General features: G+C 45.5%; 1 protein-coding gene across 6 annotated transcripts in view; it reads right to left on the reverse strand.

Moving 5' to 3' along the window:
• The window catches only part of ARMC9 (armadillo repeat containing 9), a 138498-nt gene that overhangs the window by 27859 nt on the left and 95702 nt on the right, over nt 1–14937 (reverse strand). For all 6 annotated transcript variants that reach the window (XM_030875505.3, XM_060301740.2, XM_030875712.3 and 3 more), the window contains one exon: nt 1368–1472. In XM_030875505.3, coding sequence (XP_030731365.2) covers nt 1368–1472 — 105 coding nt within the window. The remainder of the gene's footprint in view (nt 1–1367; nt 1473–14937) is intronic.

The raw sequence follows: 14937 nt of genomic DNA on the forward strand, positions 1-14937 counted from the left end.
GAGCACTGCCCTGCTCTGCACCCTCCAACAGCTTCCCAGCTCACGCAGAGTAAACTCCAAAACCCTCGCCGACAATGTCCCCATGCCTGGGCCCTTGGCTGTCCTCCAACCTCAAGTTCTGCCAGCATATACTGACTCCAGCCTGGGGCCCCTGGAAACTCCTTGAACAATGAGGAAGACCAGGCCCAGGTGACCAGGGAGACCAGTGCCCAGGGTGAGGTGATGAGGGCCTGGACGGGGCAGTAATGGGAATGGACAGGTGTTTTCTGCTTCCACCTGCCCCTGGAAAGGCTCACGCCACCTGCACCCACCACCTTTTTCCTTCCCAAGTCACTGTCCTCGCTTCAACTGTTCAGCATCCCAGCTCCAACACTGACCTGCCCAATCTGAGGAGATTTCAGGGTCCATGTAACCGACCCAGTCAACCACCAGCTTCAGAATTCCAGGAGCTCCTTTTAATACCACCGGCCTTCACTCCTACGTGCCAGCCATCTGTCACGGGGCTTCAGTCTGAACTGGCCTCATCCTGTGCCGTTGCTGCTCCCTTCAGACCCCTTACCCTGCGGCATCCCACCTGCTCACCCGTGTGTTCTCTGATCAAGGCTCCACGAGACACCTGGGCCCTCGACGCCGCGGTCCTCTCCCAGCCAGTGGGCAGCTCCCCTGACTCACACCCTTCCCTATCTAGTTGGTGGGTGGTAGCAAGGCGTTCCGGGAGCATCGGAGTCGGCGGGGAGTTCAGATTATGGCCCCTCACAGACGTGTGACTCCACAGGCCTCTTGGTGCTTTGACTGACCACTCAGCCCACCCGGAATCACCCCTCCTCAAGCCTCTCTGACTGTTCACTTTCTGTCCTTCTCAGGGGCCCGTCTTCCTTCTCCTGCACCTGACATCTGGCTCGGCCCCTGCCCTTGGCCCTCCCTCCCTCTCCACCCTCCGCCTCCTTCACTGGGCGACCTCACCTGCTCGGATGGCTTCGGCCATCACCTGTGTGCTGACGATTGACAAAGCTGCAGCAGTCTTCCCTTCTCACGGATGAGGCATGAGAAAACCAAGACGCTGGACGGGCAGACGATTACTACTAAGGACGGGCTTACCCTCGGATGTTACGAAGGCCCTGGAGTGTGCCTTTTAGTTATACTCTAACTGCCTTCTGTCCAGCAGCGGGTCTGTTTAGGATAGTAACTAGGGCCGCTGTGCACTTCAGGGCCGCTGGAAGCAAGCTGGCTGACACATATCTTCTAATAAACGTAGTATCATAACAGACCAAACCAAACCCTCATGTGTTACTGCAAATGCTAAGTCCATCAATGGTCCATCTCTCCTTTCTATTTTGGGGCCCCCGCCCCCTTCACACGGTACTTACTCCCAAGTACTCCGTGGTCAGCAGCTTCTCGCCTGAGAGCTCTCCAAGCTGGGGCTGGATCAGTTCATCTTTGTCCAGATCGGCTTCCATAGTGTCATGGTCCTCCTGTTTCAAAGGAGACACGGGGTGAGTGCTCTGGACCCCTCCCTTGCTGCAAGTTCCCAGAGGGCGGCTCCCCAAGGAGGCACCTCATGAAATGGGAAGACCTTAGCCCAACAGCAGCGGCTCATGGGTTTGCATTTCAAAGGTTCTCCGGGGCCGTCTGCCCTCTGCTCACAACCTCCGTGAAGATGAAAGGGAAAATGCCAACCCACCTCTTTAGGAAGCTGGGCACCTAATGAACACTTCCACGGCCACAGGTGGGAAGAGGTTCACCCAAGGTGCTGTTGAAGGGTCTCTCCTAGTTACAGTTCTCAGAATGTTTTTCTCTGTGAGGTCAAGGTGCCATGTGAACAGCCAAATCAGCCAGTCTACAAATAACTACTAAGCACCTCCACGTGCGCAGGCCTAACAGAGGATACAAAACTGTGTATTGTAGGCTTGCTCTTCTTCCGCAGTTTACGGTCAATAAGAAGACTCAGCAAAAAGAGAAAAACTGTTTTGCTTCTGGGAAGATGGAGTGGACATATTTTTCCCTGTTCCTCCCACTAAGTACAACCCAAAACACTGGACATTACGTACAAAATAAATATGAGACCCTGAGAGGTGGAGAGGAGGGGGCAGACTGGCTGGGTATCCTGAAACACAAGGAATAAAAGGTGGTGAGTCCCCTGGGTTTACTTTTTTGCCTTAGAGATTCCCGACTTGGCGCTGAAGAAGCCAGCAATCCGGAAACGAGCATGGTGAAGACAAAAAAAGTCCCCCAAAGCCTACTCCGCCTAGCCAAAGAACCAGGAAACAGGAAGCCCAGCACGATGGAACTTTTAGACACTAACCAAACACCGGAGCAAACACTGTCATCCCACCCACAACCACACCAGCAAGGGCGTCAGGGCGCTGAGACTTCTGCCCTTACCAGGCTGTGACGAGGCACCCCAGTAACCCCCACCAGGGTGATATCAGAGAGGGACAAGTAGGGAGGGGGAGTTTTGTCCTTGCTGGGTGGTAATGAAGCCCCCCTACCCGGAGGGGAGAGTAGAGACCAGGTGGAGAGCCTGGACTTCCACCCCCACTCTGCAGTAATGAGATGTCCCTGCCCCGTAACCAGGGATGGTGTCAGAGGAGGCCTGGTGGAGACTCAAGACGTTCCCCACTGCCACGTTTCACCACGTTCCTGCGGTGTCGGGGAGGCCACGTGGGGGCCAGTAACAAGGCATTCCTACCACCTCTTCCAGTCAGGGAGGTGTTAGTGGCGGCCTAGCAGGGATGGAGAACTCTCACCCCTGTCCTGCAGTAACAAGGAGTCTCCTCCCCCGCTTCCCGGGGTGTCAACAGAGGCCAACTGCAGAACCTGGACATCTACCCACACCTAACAGGAATGAGGAGAAGCCCCTGCTCCTCTGCCACAGCAGGGGTAAAAGAGAAGGTTTAAAGTAAGACAAAAGTTTCATAACATAGTATCCAAAATATCTGGGTTTAAATAAAAAATCATTCATCATACCAGGCATCAGCGTGCTCTCAAACTGAATTAAGAGACAATCAAGAGATGCCAACATCAAGATACAGAGATGCTAGAATTGTCTGAAAAAGTTTTAAAGCGACCATCATAAAATGGCTTCAATGAGCTATCACAAACATTCTTGAAACAAATTAAAAAAACAGGAAGTCTCAAGAACATAGAAAGTAAACATAAAGCAAACAAAAGGAAGGCAATAAGAAAGAGAAGAGCAGATATCGATGAAAAGGAAAACAACAGAGAAAACTGGTAAAACTAAAAGCTGATTCTTTGAAAAGATTAATGAAATTGTCAAACCTGTAGCAAGACTGACAAAGAAAGAGAAGACACAAATTACTGATATCAGGAATGAAACAGGAGCTATCACTACAGATCTGCAGACATCAAAAGGATAATAGGCCCATACCAAGTTAATCATCACACTTTCGCCACCTATATACTTCTAAATTTCTTTTCTACTTGCCACTGTCTTCTCTTAGGCCCTTGTCACTTTTTGTTCTTTTTCACTGTTTGAAAAGATATATTAGTTCAATTTTTTTGTAACAAATAATGTACAATTAAATTATATAATGCACGAGAGGTAACTTGGTGGGACTTCCACTGGCCAAATGGGGACAATGTGAGCATGAAAATAAACGTGGATATTAATGGATTATCAGGTAGAAATCCACAGAGGTAGAGTTCACACTTATATAAATAAAAGATTTTTAAAAAATGAAAAAAAAAAAGGATAATAGGGATTACTATGAGCAACCGTACATAAAGTTGACAACTTAGATAAAAAACACAAAGCCTCTCAGATGACTTGAATAATCCTATAATTATTAAGAAAATTGAATTCCTAATTTAAAAATTCCCCCAAAGACTTCTCCAGGCCCACATGGTTTCACTGGAGAATTCTACCAAACTTTTTAAAAAGTTAACACCAATTCTACACAATGTTCTCCAAAAACGGAAGAGGAAGAAATAATTCCTAATTCATTTTATGAAGCTGGTATTACCCTGGTACCGAAACCAGACAATGACAGTACTTTTATAAAAAGAGTACAGACAAATATCCATCATAAATAAAGATGCAAAAGTCCTTAACAACCGAGTTAAAGGAAAATGAAAAAAAATCCTTAACAAAATATAGGCAAATAGAATAGACCAATAGATCAATATGCTAAAAAAAATTATATACAATGACCAAGTGGGGTTTGTTCTAGTGATGCAAGTCTGGTTCAGTATTTAAAATTTAATCATTGTAATCCACAAGATTAACAGGCTTATGAAGAAAAAAAAATCACATGATTATATTAATGGATGAAGAAAAAGCATGGCAAAATTCAATATCCATTCATGACCCAAAACTCAGAAGAATAGGAATGGGGGGTACTTGATAAAGAACATCTATAGAAAACCTGTATTTAGCATTATACTTAATGGTGAAAGACTGGATGCCTTCCCCCTAAGACTGGGAACAAGGGAAGGATTTCTACTCTCACCATTCTTAGTGTTATAAGTTCTAGACAGAGCAAGAAGGCAAAAAAGGAAATAGGAAGCGTACAGATCAGAAAGGAAGAAATAGAATTGTCTTTATTTGCAGATGACATGATTGTCTATGTAGAAAATCCTAAGGAATTGACCTCCCCAAACTCAAAGAACTAATAAGTGGGTTCAGCAAGGTCACAGGATATAAGATAAACATACAGAAATCAATTTCTACATACTAGTCTTAAATTAAGACTCTGATTAAAAATACAATATAATTTACAATTGCTTATACACACACAAAAAAATAAAATAAGAAATACTTAGGTGTAAATCTAACAAAACATGTATAGGACTTGTATGCTGAGAACTACAAAACGCTAAAGAAAGAAATCAAAGGAGGCCTAAATAAATGGAAAGACATTAACTTGTTCATGAATTAGAAACTCAACATAGTTAAAATGTCAATTCTCCCCAAGTTGATTTACAAGTTTAATGTAATTTCTATAAAAATCCCAGCAAGATTTTTCTGTAGATGGGTACAGGAGTACTCTAAAATTTGTATGGAAGGGGCAAAGGAACTAGAATAGCTAAGACAATTTTGAAAAAGAAGAATAAAGTGGGAGGAATCAGTCCACCTGATTTCAAGACTTCTTATTGTAGGCAAAGACTGTCGTCTGCCATTTCAGCAAACAAAGGATGCTGTGGCCATAAAGTCATCAGCCACTGCAGCCACCCCTGCTGGTGCACCCTGAGGGGAACTCAGGATGGAAAAAAACAAGGTACTGGCCCTAGATAGTTAAGATGAATATCAAAACGGTAATTTCAATGAGCCCAGGCTCTTGCATCTTCCCATACACTGAAAAGCACTAAAATCATTAACTTGAGATGTCCGTTTTTTTGTGTTTTTTTGTGATTAGTAGTAATCTTTTGATGTTCAACTACATTCTCCTCCCCAGCAAAAGCTCCTATTATATCCAGTGCCTCCCTTACCTCTTTGGAACAGTCCCTCAGAGCTGTCTGAGAGGCTGTCTCCCAGGCTACAGTCCTCAGTAAAGCCCCTGAATAAAACATAACTCTCAACTTCTAGGTTGTGCACTTTTTTCCCAGTTGACATTATATAGCTACCAGAATCAAGACTATGTGGTATTGGCAGAGGGAGAGAGATATAGATCAACTGGACAAAACAGAGAACCTCAAACAGACCTACACAAATACGCCCAACTGATTTTTGACAAAGGTGCAAAAAGCATTTCAACAGAGGAAGGACAGTCTTTTCAACAAGTGGTGCTGCCCCGAGATTCAATAATGAAAATGTGGAATTATTGACTAGATTGCTGCAAACTGGAACAGATCTCTTGGTGTGAAAAAGTAAATTATCACTGGGGAAACTTTTAAAATCTAAAATTATCATAAAATATCTTAATACTAGAGAAGGGAAAATATTCTATACGGGAGATAGTAGAGCACATAGGCTAGAAACATGGGCTCTGATGGTCATCTGCCATTGGGCTTTGTACGGTTTATTCCATCTACCTTTCAGTTTCCTTACCTGTAAAATCATGGTAATAATAGAATCTAACTCACAGGACACTTCTGAAAACTGTACATTAGAAAAGTGCCAGATACACTGTAAATGACTAATAAATGCCAAGCATTGTTATTAAAACAAACAAACAAACAAAAACAAGTGGTGCTCGAGCAACTGGACATGCATGGGAAAAAAAAAAAAAGAACCTTACTTTAATTCTCACACCTTATATAAAAATTAACTCAGAATGGACCATGGACTTAAATGAAAAGCTATCAAATTGTTAGAATAGGAGAAAATCTTCAGGACCCATGGCAAGGCAAAGCGTTCTTACACTTGATACCAGGAGTATAGTCCATAAAAAGGAAAATTTGATAAATTGGATTTTTATTGAAAATTTTAAAACTTTGCTGTGTGAAAGACCCTGTTAAGAGGACAAAAAGAAAAGCTATAGACTGGCAGAAAACATTCGGAAACCACATACCTGACAAAGGACTAGTATCTAAATATATAAAATATAGAAAGAATACTCAAAACTCAACAGTAAAACCCCCAAACAATCCAGTTAGAAAACGGGCAAAAATATGAAGAGACATTTCACTAACGAGGACACGCGGATGACACATTAAAATGTTCAACATCACTACCCATTAGGAAAATGCAAATTAAAACCGCAGTGAGTCACTCCACACCTATCAGAATGGCTAAGTTAAAAACAGTGATAACATCAAATGCTGGTGAGGATGCAGAGAAAGCACATCACACATACGCTGCTGGTGGGAACACAGAACTGGAGCGGCCGCTCCGGCAAACAGCACGGCAGCTTCTCAAAAAGCTAGACATGGAGCTACATGTGACCCAACAATTATGCTCTTAGGCATTTATCCCAGAGAAGTGGAAACTTACTGTCACACAAAAACCTGTACATGAATGTTCATAGCAGCTTTATTTGTAATAACCAAAAACTGGGAACGACAGATGTCCTTCCACAGGAGAATGTTAAACAAACTGTGGTCCAGCCACACCACGAACTATTTTTTTTTAATTTATTTATTTTTAGCTGCGTTGGGTCTTTGCTGCTGCGCTCAGGCTTTCTCTAGTTGTGGCGAGCGGGGGCTACTCCTCCCTGTGGTGCGTGGGCTTCTCGTTGCGGTGGCTCCTCTTGTTGAGGAACACGGGCTCTAGGTGCTCGGGCTTCAGTAGTTGTGGCACACGGGCTCAGCAGTTGTGGCTCGCGGGCTCTGAGCGCAGGCTCAGTAGTTGTGGCGCATGGGCTTAGTTGCCCCGCGGCATGTGGGATCTTCCCGGACCAGGGCTCGAACCCATGTCCCCTGCACTGGCAGGCGGATTCTTAACCGCTGTGCCACCAGGGAAGCCCCACACCATGAACTATTGACACACAGGGGCCTGGATGAATCTCCAGTGAAATACGCTGTGTGAAAAAAAGCCAATCTCAGTGGTTACATACTATATCATTCCACTTATACAACGTTCTTGAAACGCTAAAACTATGGAAATGGAGAACAGGTTAGTGGTTGCCAGATTTTAAGGAGGCAATGGGAGTTGTGGCTGTAACGGGACCCTGTGGTAATGGAAACCTTCTGGCTCTCGAATGCATCAGTGTTAACACCCTGGTTGTTATGCTGTAGCTTTGCAAGATGCTACCGGTGGGTGGAATTGGGTAAAGGGTACACAAGATTCTTCTCTATCGTTATGTCAATCTATAATTATCTCAAAATAAAAAGTTTTCAAATACACAAAAAGAGAGGAGTTACAAACAAGATGATAGCATATATGAGCTGTCTCGGGTCTGTGTCTAATCAAACTCCAGCTGAACGACGTACATGGTGCCGGGGAAGCTGCGGTCCTCTTTCCCGCTCCCTGCTAGCGCTTCGGAGATTACACTGTCCTTTGCAGGTTAAGTTATAAAGATCAATACAAAACAGACCAGGCCGTCACCTGACTGAGGTAGAAACTAAGGAAAGAATGTGTCCGCGTGAAGGGAGCTGGCCTGCTGTGAAGTGAGATGGCAGGAAGGAGGGGCCCTGGAGGAGATGCCCGTCCAGTGCCCGTCCAGTCTCAGGGCGGAGGGGGTGCCCCAGGGCTGCACGCCTGGGTGACAAGCGTCCCTGAGATTATCTAACCAATCCTTCTCCTGATTCCTCACCCACTCAACCACATGTGACTTGCTTCCTCTAAACTTGCCAACAGGAAGAGAAAGCAAACGTCAAGTACCTGTCCTTGTTTTCAAACAAACTTCCAGCCATTTTGGGTGCCCCAGTCTTTTGTGAATTTGGTTTATCTGAGTCAGTTTCCAAGGGATGCGGAGGCCCAAATTCCGGTGAGGACTGCCTCTGGGTAGGGCCCTTCCAGGGTACAGCCCTGTCTCCCGGGCGTTCTCCACCACCCAGTCAGTGCCACCTGCCACCACTAGACGCTGTCACCCCAGGGTGGGCTTTCTTAGGGAAAGGGGATTCGACTTATTCTAGGTGGCCCCCGAAGCAGACCAGAACCAGCAGACTGAGAGGCATGTTCCAGTCCAACCCGTAGCTTTTCCTAACCCTCCGCGCTGTCTTACCCGCGGCAGGGGCTGCTGCGGAGACACTGCTCCCTCCAGCTTACATTTGAGCACTTCACTGATGCTCTGTGACCACAGAACCATGGAGGAATCCACCTTACATTTCCACAGCACTTCACCTGAATTCTCACAGTGACTCCGTGTGGGTTCCTTTGATTACACCTACTTTGTCTGATGTGGAATCTGAGCTGGAGAGAAGGGACAGGTCCACAGTGAGAGCCTGGCCTGGAGGCAGGAGTCTGGACTTTAACCTTGGGCCAGTCCCCTTCTGACCAGATCTTTCTGACTCAGCCACCTGGGGCCCCTCAGAGAAGCCGGTCTCTGAGGAGGCACAGGCTGGACTGACCGGGTCCTCTGAGGCCCGAGGGTCCTCAGTGCCCGGTGGAGATTGAGCTCAACGGGGCAGAGAGAGGGGAGAGGAGGGCCGCGGCACCGTTCCGGACCCCCCTGTCTTGTCCTCTCTCTTCCTGTCCCATCTAATCACCGACGGAGAATCCGCTCTTGTCCTACCTGGAACACCAGGTTCATGGTCGTGCAGCCTCTAGTCCTGACTCATTCTCCATGCAAGGGCTGCTGCCTTCTCCTGCTGCTTCACCTGGGTTGGCAGCTCTGTCGAGCGCGTGTGAACACGCCATCCTGAAATTTCACTCGGGGTTCCTTAAAGGTAATGCTATATGAGGCCCTACCTGAGGTCAGGTCTGGGACAGCCAGGTAAGATTTACGCTGCTGCCTTGGCTTAGAGTTTAGCTTACTACAATACCAGCATCTTAGTGATCAAATAGTGTGTACATTATATGATTATTTTAGGAAAATGACTGCTCTTTGTGGACGAAAGCATTGGGCTGTGTGGTCAGCGTGAGTGGCCAAGCGCTCTGGGCCGTGGGGTAGTATTTCACCTCTTTCCTAGGGAACCAAGCTTTGGAGGCTCCAGCTGGAAATGGGCACATGGATCACAGTTTCACAGAGGTATTGGTCATACACCACTTCCCTGCCAGGATGAGATATGAAACCTTAAGAAACAAAACAAATGCCCACATTCCATTTCAATGAAAAATAAAAGGTCAATGGCTAACCTTAGTCAACGCTCACAAAAGTACTTCTTTACTCTCGACAACGAGTACATATGTAAGGCATTCACTTGCAAATATACAAACCAGCGAACGAACGTATTCTCCATCATAAGTTAAAGCTTGATTTATTAACTCGTTCAAAGATAAGTTAGTAAGAGATTCACTGAAATATTATTCAAATTTTTAAAAATTTAAAGCAAGTTGAAGCTGTTTTTTATTAAAAATACTTCATAGCTAAATTCATTGGTAATTGATAACCTTCACAAAACACAGGCCAGTTTCTACATTTGGTCCCTAATATATACGACCCTGTAATAAAAGTCAACTTAAGTCACAGTGTCATATGCAAGTGTAGGGCCAGAGGAAGAACCAGGGCATCTCAGCCGATCTGCTTGCCACCTGGAGAATTTGCTTCCTCTGCCACAGTTTCTCTACTGCCAACACGCAGGCAAATACTCTTGGTGCTTTCAAGAATATTACGTTGATGTAAGATGCATAAATGTAAGCAAATGGATGTGAAAATCATTATTAAATTGATAGTTCCTGGTTAAGAAAGTTTGTAATGAGGCTCTGATTAGACGTGATTCTTGTCAATGCCTGAGTTTCTCCATCCGGCGAATGAGATCGTTTAAAATCCTGTCCCTTTTAAAATCATGCCTTACTGATTAAGGAAATTTCTTAAGTTCTCTGATTTTGAAAAGCCATATACTGTATAGACACAAACAAGTCACTGTCATAGTTTTTCTAAGAAACACTGACACCAGCAAAAAGGAAACGGAGGCATCGTTAGGACCCCTGAAATGTAAAGAGCAGAAGGAAAATGGGCTGCACTCGATGAGCTGGAAAGTGCAGCTTAGCAAAGAGAAGCAAGAGCTTAATTCAATACTATTCAATCTGTTTCCAGCAACACTTGGGAAACTAGACGCAGAGGGAGCTTCGGGAAGGCAGAGGAAACCACTAGGTGTGGTGGGAAACGAAAGGAGAGCGGCTGTAAAACTGATGCCTGCTGATAGCAGGGCACTGGGTCCACTTCTTCAGTTGGGGCCAAGTGGGTGCAAACGACTGAGGATGTGTCAGAACTTTCTGAAATGGGCAAACCTAGGAGACATTCAGTGATAAGTTTACAGCTTCAGCCTTCTCTCTGGGAGAGAGGAGACTACTTCCACTAGTTTCCCTCAATTTAAGTGGGAAGAATTTCCCTTGCCTCACTTAAGTGTGTGTGAGCAGCTGAACGCGGCAGCACCCGGGTGCAGAACACACCGTGTAAAAACAGCAGCAGCTGCATTGCCAGCTTTTCCGAGCTGCCTGGGAATTCCAGATGAAACATACTTTGCAATCTACTCTGTGAAGTAAGCAGGTGATGGATAAGGAAATGCTTCAAGAATAAATGTCTCATTAGGGTGGGTTTTAAATACCATTGCTGGGAGGAATTTTACTAAAATTACTGGTCTTTATGTACTTCGGCAGAATGCATCAGATTACTGAAGGGAGAGCCCAGGGATAACTGATTACTTCAAGAAATTAAGAATGCCTCATAAAAAAGGCACTTGAGCTGAGATGAATTTAGATGTTCTAATACGAAGCTTCCCCATAGCGGCTCGGTGATCTTATGACACTACAAGATTCTTAACTGGAGGCTTTCGATACATAATACTCCAGACAAACCAGATTCTAAGCAATTGGCCTGAAAACAAAACTAAGGTTGACCACTAAATGCATTTGAAAACTCAGATTCTTACAGATATAATGCAGAGAGCAGAATGTATTCAAGTGGTTTTACATATGACAAGTGAGAGTATCGAGTGTGTTTTCCACTTGAAATAATTATAAGACTTCTACCAGCAGTTTAAATTTGAGACACCTTCTCAGAACACTGAATTGGAAATCTCACTCTTTGTAAAAATAAGGAAAAAACACTCCACATGGGAGAGAAAGGGTGGACCAAGGTGACCAGGCAGGCAGTGTAATCAACATATTTCCCCTAGCGGAATGGACCGTTTCCATTTTTGCAGATTTCTTTGAGTGTGTGCCAGGACTGCGGATGGAAACAGGTTCTGAATCCTGGAGGACTTGTCGCGATGCTGCGTTGCTCTAGACAGCAACTTCCCTGCCCACAAAATGACATTCCTGGGGGTAATGACAGCTGGCTTAACAACCAGCTCAGTTCATTAACTAACCCCCGAAGAGAAACTAGACAAAGCCCAACACCCTTCACTTCCCTGATTCCTCTAAGCCATTGCTGTCGCTGCTCAGTGTGCTTGCTTCAACTTCACCTGAAGTCTAAGTGAAAATAGCAAGACACATGGAGACGACGGCAGTGTCGCTCTGAGAGAAGCCGAGCGTATTAAAATATGGAACACACAGAATCAGAGGAGACTTGGAGGCTGAACAGGACTGGAAGTGAAAGACAGTAGAAAGCTTTGGTGGGACAGAGGGAGGAAGACGACATCATAGCAGTGTCCAGACACTGTGCGGGATGCAGACAGGACGACTCGGGTAACCCGCGAGGTGGTTCCTTCTGAATAAGAGTCACTGAGCGTGCTCAAGAGACGAGAGGGGCGGGCGGCGCGGCACTCCCGGGAAACAAAAGACCCTAAGGCCGGAGTGAGGGGGGCGGCTAGCTGACAAGCCAGAAACCACCACCCCACACCTGGAAATGCCCCTGACACAATGAGGGTATATGCTTACACATCAGCAAGAATGTCATAAGGAAAAATTATTATTCAATAAATCACGTAAGTTCTGAAAAAATGTTTAGATGAACTTTAAAGTCCTCAAAGGATCTAGATGAAGGAGATTTGAAAAGTAAGGATTTCTCAGTGTTTCTCAAGCTCCCTGCGGTGGGGAAAATGTGTTTGCGGGGATTGATCAGGAATCTGAATTTGTTTTTTTAGGAAACACCTCACAAGCACGCTGTTACCAGAAGTTTGTGCTGGAAACAACCTCCCTCCCCTCCTTTTACCCACTGAGGGCGTCCAGTGGCCCCCTTCCCCCGCTCTCCACCCCCAGCTCCATCCTGGCCACCCACCAACCCTGGCTCCAGCTCTGGCCGGGTACCACACGAGGAACCTCCACTCTAGCAGACCTTCATCTGCATCAGTCTAGTCTGCCTGTAGATCATGATGATACAGTAATGTCAAAACTGGCTAACATGCACTGCGTCTGTGCTAGCACTTTATGGGGATGATTTCATTTGATCCTCACAACCACCTGAAGAAATGGGTATTTATAGTTGCACTTTACAGATGAGAACACTGAGGCCTGGTGTGGTTAACCAACTTGCCCCAGGCCACATGGCTGGTAAGAGATGGGGCAGGACTCAGACCCAGGCAGTCTGATTACAGAACCACTTTCTCTGTATTTAGATTCAAACACTCGCTGTTTTAACGTTCAGCATGTATTTGTCATTTTCAGGGTCTGTTCGGGGGTACAGAGAGGCTTCTGTGCTTGGCCCCTGTCACCTCAGACTTGGAATGAGGACACGGACAGTACACATGATCAAATGCGCCCATGAGAGGAGACAAGAATGTGATCCAAGACCCCAGTGAGCTGCAACAATAAGATATCAGGAGATCAAGAGAGCGTCCTAGTCTTGGCTTTAACATGTCCCCCTGCTCACCCCCCAACGTTTCTGGATTAGACTCTTTCCACATAGCTCCAGAAGGAGCAAGTGTGTACTATATAGATACAAAGGAAGGAACGGAAACTATCATTTTTTTGTGTGTCCATTATGTGCCACAGATTAACTCACTGATCTCACAACAATTTGGTAGTAATTATCTTTATCTTCATAGATGAAGAAACAAAGCAAGTAATGTGAAAGAAAATATAAAAGCAGACTGGGGTCTCAACAGAGTGGGCCTTTGAATACCACCATTAGCAACTTAATTTTATTAGGTGATAGGGGGCATGGGAATGTTTTTAAGACGGAATCAAGTGAAAGTGTAAATGGATTCGGCCACCTTGAAGAGCAATTTGGCAGTATCTAATAAAGATGAGACTTCTGTACCGCAGTTAAGAGGATGAACTAGGGCAGCACGTGTTGGTGTCAATAAATCTCTAACACGTAATGTTGAATGGAAAAAGCTGGTAAATGATTCATAGAGTATTATGCCATTCATGTACATTTAAAAACCATAAAACAATACTGTATATTGTTAATGGAAACATAAAGATGCTATAGAAGCACAGAATGCTCATGGAATTTTATACACCAGCTTCAGGATGGTGGTTAATTCCGGGGAAGGTGGGAGAGGAGAGGGATGAAGGGATAGATCCACTGCTGTCATGTTATTTTCTGGACTTTCTAGAAAGTTTAAAATGTCCCCCAGTTTAAAAATGAAGAGATCATGTCCCTGCATGATTGATCCAAGCCCTGCTTTAGAAAGATGGTCTGGTGGCCACATGCAGGACAGGCTGGGAAGGGAAGAGACGGAGGCTTAAGCCAGGATGTGGAACAGAAAAGGAAATGAAGGAGTAGATGAAAATGACTTTCAGAACGATGAACCACTGTGTCTGGAGGATGATGACAAAGTACAAGGGGGAAGGAACAGCCCCAGGTCACTGCGCTGTTGAAGGAGTAGTGGGGCCTGGACAAGCAGGCAGTTTAGGAACCTCAGTTTCTGTTAACGTCCACATTTGAGTTAGAGCCAATTACTGACTATATATCACATGTGTTAGACACTCGATAGTTGGCTCATTTAGAGAAACGGAGTCTTGTACATGGCAGAGTCAGGACCCCAACAAGGGTCCCTGATTCTAAGATGAATGATGTTCGGCTAAGCCCAGATGCCTCTTCAGCCTAGAAACTCACGAGGTCCACAGGCTCCCTGGTCCCAGCGCCTCAAGGCTCGGTTCAAGGACAGGGATGCCACGCCCTGTCAATGACTTCCTGAATTCACTTGGCAGCTGTAGCTCTCCTTGTGAGGCGGTCAGTGGGCATTCTGAGTGAGCCCTTGAGGCAAGACGAGTGATAACGTCACTTTTCACTTAATACCTTCCAGCAGCTTCCCTCCTCTCTCAGAACAAGAGCTAATGTCTTTCTCAAGGCTCCAGGTGATCTGACCTTAGCTACCTTCTGTGACCCCGTATCCTATTCCCTCCCCATTTCTTGTGGCTCCCCAAATAGGCTTCTACCTCAGGGCCTTGACATTTGCTATTCCCAGTGTCCACCACGGGGCTTCTCCCTCAAGCCCTTCCTACTTTTATTGTTCTGTAAGGCACCTACCACCGTTTGACATATCACATTTCTATTTTCTTATTTGTTTAAGGTCTGCTTTTCTCCCGACAGAGTATCTGTTTCG

This window comes from Globicephala melas, chromosome 7, assembly GCF_963455315.2.
Source record: "Globicephala melas chromosome 7, mGloMel1.2, whole genome shotgun sequence".
NCBI classification, from domain to species: Eukaryota; Metazoa; Chordata; class Mammalia; order Artiodactyla; family Delphinidae; genus Globicephala; species Globicephala melas.